The 8,606-nt window shown below is 35.5% G+C and overlaps 1 protein-coding gene across 1 annotated transcript; it reads right to left on the bottom strand.

Moving 5' to 3' along the window:
- Positions 1 to 761: 761 nt before the first annotated feature.
- LOC115702217 (cold shock protein 1) lies at positions 762 to 8,386 on the bottom strand (the record flags this gene model as incomplete). The annotated part of the gene is made up of 2 exons (XM_061111839.1): positions 762 to 1,433; positions 8,323 to 8,386. Coding segments are annotated over 2 exons (396 nt in total), but the record flags the coding sequence as incomplete, so codon positions are not given.
- Between the last annotated feature and the right edge of the window lie 220 nt (positions 8,387 to 8,606).

An 8,606-nucleotide genomic window follows, 5' to 3' on the forward strand; every position in this document is an offset into this window, starting at 1 on the left:
ATAAGGATAGTCGATGTGCGACGTCAGCATTCATTTAAATATTAAATAAGAATAGTCAAAACTGTTGTCATTTATTTTATAGACCTTTTTTTTTATCTTAATTGAATATAATTAACATTGTAATAATCCAGACTAATCGATTATGTAAATTGAATGATCACTTGCTTTCTATATAAAGGAGTGATCCAACCTATTTATTGAGTTTTTTGGAAACTAAATATATTTAGAGCTTAAAGAAATAAGAATAATAATTAATAAACAGACAGGTTCTTACAGGGTTTAGGCATTAATGATCGTTAGTCTACGAGTCCATTGTATTGGCCTCTTTGGGCAATTTATTTTTGAGATTACAAGGTCATTACAGTAAAGATTATTCTAGTTATCTTCTTATACTTTGAGAGGGAGCTCCTTAGAATTTTTGGCAGAGTGCCTGTAAGTAACACTACTACAAAAATGACATTTTGCTTCGGTTTTAAAGTGACACATAAAGTATTTGTGTCGGTTAGGGTAACCGACGTAATAACCACAGACGCAAATAGTCATATTTTTTGCTTTAGTTTAGAACGGACGCCAAATATTTTTTTGCCTCGGTTATGAACCGAAGCAAAAAAAAAAAAAGAGTTTTTGCTTCGGTTCATAACCGAAGCAAAAAACCAATGCAATGACGCTAATTGTTTTTTGCTTCAGTTATGAATTGAAACAAAACCATTTAAAAAAAAAAATCTAAAACCAAATAATTCCAACCAAGAATAAAAACAATATGCAGGATAACTACCCAAATTTATTAATCAAATCACATCAAAAATAATGTAATATTCATATAATAAAATATGGTACTGTGATTATGTAAATACATTCATATAATAAAATATGGTACTGTGATTATGTAAATACAATATGACTAACATAGTTATTTATTTTTTTTCATCAACATCACCATCATCATCATCATATATCATCATCCTTAGAAACAACTCAAAAATCAAAACCCCATTAAGAAAGAAAAAAACATCTTCCTATGTATAAACCCACCATAGCTTAGAATGAACAAAATAAAAACCAAAAGATGAAATTGGAAAATAGAAAGGAGGAGAATATTTACTAATTACTCTCTTCTTTCTTTCTTCTGTGCTTCCTTTTCTTCTTCATTGTGAGAAATGAAGCTGCCTCAGTGCACTCCCTTGCGAAATGCCCAGGTTTTCCACAACTGTAACAACCGCCGCTGCCACCACCAACATCACCGCTACAAAACCTTCCACCACCACCGCCTCCACGGCCACCGCTAGCACTGCTGCAATCCCTAGCCAAATGACCGACTTCTCCACAGTTATAGCAAGCACCAGAACCTCCACCACGGCCACCACCGCTAGCGCTACTACAATCCCTAGCAATATGGCCAAAATCGCCACAATTGTAAGAAGCTCCGCCGCTTCCTAGTTAATTAACAACAAAAGAAAGGGTTAGACAGATATTCAAATCAGAGAATTTGTCTTCTCTTTAAAAGCCATTATTCTAGATTAAACACAACTGAAGCCATTATTCTAGATTAATCACATTATGTTGATCAATAAAAAAAATGTGTGAGTGACTCTATTACCAACAATAATATTAATCTCTTTTCCATCATGCTTTTGTTATGATACATATACGCACACTCATATATACATACATATAGAGAAAGGGTTAGACAGATATCCAAAGCAGAGAATTTGTCTTCTCTTTAAAAGCATTAACAAAATAAAATTTGGCTAGCAGTTTCAATGCAAAAAATGAGATTAACCCCAGCACTATACAATCTAACTTCAAAATAAGAACTACCTGTCATCATCCCCTACAAACTTACAAGTTTAATTATGCCGAAACAGAGTCCACTCTACTATAAAATGAAAAAGGCAATCATTGTCAAAGAAAAAACATAAGGCATTTAAATTAAATAAAGTAGCAATCGCAGCACAAGGACAATACAAGTTTCATGATAAATAAGAACAACTTAAATTATGTGAAGTACAAAAAGAATAAAAAGAATTATAATACAATGTAACATCGTAGTAGTAATTATTAAAGATAAATAAGATAAAGGCCCAAAGAGTAACTTAATGAATTGCTATATCAAACTAACTTTTTTATTTTTTTCCTTTTAACATCAAAAGGATTTGAAGTTCCCACTTCAAATGCTTCTCTTTCATTTCTACATGGCACTGCGTGTTTTTAAACTATACTACACTGATCAAGATATTTTTTGTAGTAGCACACATCTTATCAAACTACTGTTGAGTTTTTTCAAGTGCTTTCATAATATTGCGCTTACATTTATAAATCTGGCTCTATTATTGGTCATTGCAATGAATAATAGAAATTTATCAGTCATTTGAAATATTGACTGAAGATATAATTCATTCATTGTTTTCCAATCTATATTAATCTAACTTAATTTTTGAAAATCCTCATAAAATCCAAATATGAGTTTAAGAAAAATATAATATACATATAACACAATAACATAGTAAGTAAATATATTGTATGGAAAATGTTAAAAGAAAGAGACTTGCATCATAAGGTTCTAGTGCAAAATTAGTATTTCCATATGCAGCGAGAATTTGGCAGTAAATATTAGGGTGATTTAGATCATTATCAAGAACTAAAGCAAGTTTATATTGACCGTATAATGAAAGAGTTAACAAATTAAAAATATGTAAGAGGTCGACTACTCTAAGTTACAGCATCAAATCAGTCATATAATTAATAGTACTTGCCTTTCCAATAGGGCCTTCTTTTATCTCATCAACTTGTTGCAGCAAACTCTCCATATCAGTTTGGAATATATGAAGGAAATAATTTTTAGCAAAAAGTATAAGTTATGTTATGTTCATACAAAATCTACAGATAACACTGCATTAACCTCTTCATTTTTTTCAACTCCTGTATTGAACTATCATAAGTACTTATATTTCAAGCATATACTTTCAAATGTGCATACCCTATGTATTAGGATTTCCATTCTGACACACTGTTAGGCCTTTGGGATTAGTATGGTGGGCTAGCTTATATGAAATAAAAGGGTATTTGAGTCCTTGTTTTTAGGGTAGTGTTTAGGGGAGAATACAATAGTATATATAGGTGAGTAAGATAGTAGAGAAGCTAGGCAATGTTTGAGTAAATCTCTATTTTCACCAAAGGGGCCTAAGGGCTCCTATCCTTTGTAATTGGGTTTGTCATACATTCAATATACATTTCCTATTGTTTGCTACTGTTCTACTCCTATTATTGTTACTGTTTTATTGTGTTCTTGAGTTGGAGTTCTCGGGTCTTATCAATTGGTATCAGAGCAACGATTCTGGTTCTCCACGACAGTGCCGATGTTGCCGTTATTTGAAGGTGAGGATCCATTTGGTTGGGTCCATCGCATAGAACACTATTTTCGGGCTAGTCAGATCCCTGAGAAAGAAAAAATAGTAGTTGCTGAAAAATGTCTAGTGGGTGTTGCTCGACTATGGTTTCAGATGGTAGAAGAGCAAGATCCCATCAAGCATTGGTTGGAGTTTCGAATCACTCTGTTCAATTGTTGCGGTAAAACCGAGAACGATCCATTCGATCAGTTGATGGCTCTCCGATATACAAAGGGAAATTTGATTTTCTATACTTAAAAATGTTCAAAAAAAATTTTTTGAACCAATACATTTTACACTATGAAAAATATGACTCTTTTTTCAAAACTCCAAAAATACCCCCCTCTATCTACTTTGTCTCTCTGTCTCTCGGACCGAACAAAAAAAAAACATATGGTCCGATGGGGTCCGACCAATCGGACCCATCGGACCATGTGGTCCGACCATCGGACCATATGCCTTTTTTTATTTTTTTTTTGTTTCAATTTGAGGAAAACAAAGAGAGAGATGGACATGGTCCGATGGTCGGACTATCGGACCATGTGGTCCGACCATCGGACCATGTCCATCTCTCTCTTCGTTTTCCTCAAATTGAAACAAAAAAAAAGAAAAAAAAGGCATATGGTCCGATGGTCGGACCACATGGTCCGATGGGTTCGATTGGTCGGACCCATCGGACCATGTGGTCCGACCATCGGACCATATGTTTTTTTTTTTTCAGTTCGGTTCGGTCCGAGAAAGAGAGACGAAGAGAGTGAGAGGGGGCGGTTCGGTTCGGTTCGGTTCGGTTCGGCGTGGATCTACCTTTGACATGGTGGTTCGATTTGGCGTGGATCTCCAGTGGTGTTCGGCCGGTTTTTGTGGTTCACCGTGCGTGGTGGATCGGCGTGCGTGGTGATCGGCGTGCGTGGTGAACACCGTGCGTGGGTGGTTCGAGGAGGAAGGATATGCGTTGATGACGGTGGGTGTGGGGTTTCGGGTTGGGTCGGAGGGGTTGGGGTCGGACTGGGGTTGCTCCGATGGGGGTTTTGGGTGATGGTGGGATGTGGGTGTGGTGCTTTCGTGGTCGGCAGAGAGGAAGAGAGATGCTTGAGTTTAGGGTTTTCAAATGTGAAGGGTATTTTTGGGAAATTAACAATGTGGTCATATATGACCAATTTTAATAACTATGCATTTAGGGAAATAATTTTAGGGTATTGTAAGTATGAAAATTCAAATTTCCCTATACAAATTCGGTGATGGAGTTCAAAAACCAATTCGATCAGATTGTTGCACAACTAATGGGTATCCCAGACACGTTCCTTCGGGATATTTTAATCTTCCAAGGGAGATGGTGAAGAAGGTGCTTCAATATAAGCCTAGGACACTCATAGATGTGGTTACAAAAGCTCTGCTAGTTCAAGAACAATTGAAAATCCAACACCAGACTTGCAATATTGTTAGAGATGAGCTGAAGGAAGAGATGCCATCGCTGCCTGCAACAATGATTTCACTGGAGAAAACACCAGAGAAGACGGAGTCTCTTTATGGATCATCCTCTTCCATTGGTGTGCCAGATAGTCCTGACGATCGAAGCTTCGGTGTGAAGGACACATCACCGAAAAAGAACTAGCAGAGGAAAACGTCGCTGGCGAAGAAATATATGCAGGATTTAACATCGGAGGAGTTGGCACCGGAGGAGAAACGATCGCTAGAGGTGGTTCCATCACTGGCGTGAAATGGGAAGAGTCAGAAATTGTCGAGGTTAGACCCCACGGTTCAGGCAGAAGAGATGAGGTTGAAGATGGTGCCTGCGAGAGATAAGTTTGGTGAAACAAACTTCTTAAAGCCCTATAACACAAGGCCCAATTCCTTAACTCTTCATTCATATCCAAATCCACCAAACTTGGCCCACCTAAGCAAAACCCTTACCCTAACTCATTCCTTCAATGGGCGGGTCCAATCAAATCCTGGCACTGTCCATTTAATCAATATTTCTTCACATAAAAGACCCAAACAATACACCATCAAAGAGCATGTGCCATTTAATGAAAGGTCACGTTGCATTTCTCTGTACCACAAATGGCCAAACTTATTTCAATTTGCTCCAAGTGTAGCCCACTATGACACATGTCTCAACCTAATTTTTCCAATTAATAGATTTGCCCTTTGGGACCCAAGTAAGATACAATCCAATATGATGGCCCATTTTCCTATCTCCTCTTCATCTTCTTGTCACGGTATGGAACCTTTCCAGGTACCTCCTCTTACCATTAACGTCCAGCATGGATGGAAGGATCCAAGCTCGAACTCGAACACTTTCTTGTTGGTGTCGCACATGGCAGCAGCAGCTACCATGATTTTAGCCATGGGGAAGGAACAACTTCAACTTTCTCGAGTTTTCCCTTCTGTCAACTCATCAAAATCTGTAAGTTTCATATATGTTTGGTTCTTCCATGTGTGGGATCCGGGTCGAGCTCTCCAATCTCTTTTCTATGGGAATTTTTTCTTTTGTTCTTCATTACTTTCAACTTGTTGGGAAAATGGAAGGGGTTCTCTTGGGTCTGACTATCTCTTGGAAATTCTTCTCTCATATCTCTCATTCCTCTCGGCTTGTTGGGATAGATTTAATTTTCACAAAGGAAAAGTAATGGTGGACTTGGATGAACTTCTTCTCCCTCTTCCTTCCTCGTACAGAATTTATGGGATTAATGGAGTTCATGAAGAGGAGCATTTTACTATATGTCACTGGATATTTAGGAAAGAAATGCTCAAATTCCTTCAGTGGCTTTTTGATAGAGGGCGACAAACTGAATTTCTGCTATTTGATTTTACTTTCGAATCTGAGTGGTGCATCTACGTGATAAGTATAGCTTATTCCAAGAGAGAATCAGTTGGTGTGACTATTCGGTGGGAAGAAGATTGGTCTACAAGTACAAATGCTCATGCAAGTGACTCTTCAGTTCAACCTCCACTCATTCTGGTGATGAAAGGAAGTCAATTAACTTTGCTGAATTGGATTTTCGATAGAGAGCGCCAAATACAACTCCAACATTCTGATTGTGCATCGGACACCACAAAATACCACATTACTAGCTTGGTTCTTTGACAGAGGTCGCGTTCAGCATGGGGCTCTTATTGGTGATTTCATCAATCACCTTGAGGACAAGGTAAATTTTGGGCGGCCGGTAATGTTAGGCCTTGGGATTAGTATGGTGGGCTAGCTTATATTAAATAAAAGGGCATTTGAGTCTTTGTTTTGAGGGTAGTGTTTAGGGGGGAATACAATAGTATATATAGGTGAGTAAGATAGTAAAGAAGCTAGGCAATGTTTGAGTAAATCTCTATTTGCACCAAAGGGGCCTAAGGGCTCCTATCCTTTGTAATTGGGTTTCTCATACATTCAATATACATTTCCTATTGTTTGCTACTGTTTTACTCCTATTATTGCTACTGTTTTATTGTGTTCTTGAGTTGGAGTTCTCGAGTCTTATCACACACATATATAATCATTCTACTAGCACGCAAATCAAGACTCAAATTTACAAGAATAATAAATAGAAAAGTTATAAAACTCAAATCAAACAAAGCCTCAATTCATATACTTATTAAATACTAGATTAATTCAAGAACAACCAACATGAACCAATAAAACTGTATAAAAAATAAATAGAGTATATACGAGAAAGGAAAATTTACTTTAGATGAGCAGGAATGTAAAAGTGAATCTACACTTGTATAAGATTCTTATTTTATTGCACTAGATATTTGCTAAATCAGTATTAGTACATAAATTCTGCTCCAAGTTGTTATCTATTACCAACATCAATTACAAGGTATTTATATAAAAATATAGAAAGAAACAAGTTAGTACAAACTTAGTTCTATATTTCTCTCTATATATATAGAAACTTTCTTTGACCATTCTTTTTTTTTCAAGTGAGTCTTTTTTTTCTTCTTTTTTCACTCTTATTGTCTATAATGTTTTCTATCTAATATGATTTGGTGAATACAATGTTGATCCTTAAAATTTTAATATTGCAAAATGTCATATATGAAATGCAAATATAGAATAAAATAGAATAAATAAACAAAGCACTTTTTCTTGGCTATTAAACAAAGAACATTATTTTATCATATAGGAAACAAACTTTATTGTAAGAATCCAAACTAGAAGCAATATACACTAAAACAAAAGAATTTAGGTCCTCGAATGAATGAATCAAACCCACTTAATCTATCATCACATCTCATGACACAGTATAGACCTTCCTCACAACTTAGAAATGAGAATATAAAAATAGGATCAAGGGCATATAAGAATTTTATGCATTCAATTTTCTAGTAGATATTTTATCAAACACTATCTACTCTTGTAGCTACTCAAGTCCCACATTACTCGTTTTCTCATAACAACTATAATAAGTTTATGTTCAAATTATTAAAAGATTCAAACTAAAAGTGTGACAAATCATATTTATCAAACTATATATCTAGATGAAAAACTTAATCAAATTATGAGTTCCAAAACAACAATTTATATACTAAAAATTGAAAATGTTAAAGCTACCTCTGGGATGAAGAGAATGTTCAAGTTATGGTCCACATTAGAAAAACTAACTACTCATTAGTCAATCTTAAAAATAATTCAATTTATTTTCTAAAAATTTCAAAGAAAATGAATCCAAGTAAAACAAATCTACATGGAAATAAGAGTTTTAAACATCAAATATTCAATTTCTGGGAAAAAATAAATCAAACCCAACAATCTTATATTCATATAGAAACTATAGAAAACTCAAATAACATCTACAACCAACATGAGAAAAACAAACACCCAGTAAACTAAGAGCCCAAAAGATTGTGTACATATACACAAACATATAAAAGGTGAAATGAAACACTACCAAGAAGATGATCATCAAGCTCATCAAAGTCTTCAAGAGAAAGCCCTAACCTTGTTCTTTCTCGCCTTCAATCGAGCATGCATGACCAGAAGCCAAGTTGAGTGCCTCGACTAATCAACCTGCAAATAGAGAAAAAGAGAGTGAGAGGGGGATTACAAAGCCACTGTTGTCCTTTTTCTCACTTGTAAATGTTTATATACTGCATATTTCTAAGACTTTGAATGCACAATCTAGATGAAACCAAAGGCTTAATGAATCAAATATCCAAATTAGAAACACACATTGAGAAAAGAACAAGTAAAATTTGAAGAACGAAAGCTCACAAATCAGAGAA

Source organism: Cannabis sativa, chromosome 1 (assembly GCF_029168945.1).
Source record: "Cannabis sativa cultivar Pink pepper isolate KNU-18-1 chromosome 1, ASM2916894v1, whole genome shotgun sequence".
Taxonomy (NCBI): Eukaryota; Viridiplantae; Streptophyta; class Magnoliopsida; order Rosales; family Cannabaceae; genus Cannabis; species Cannabis sativa.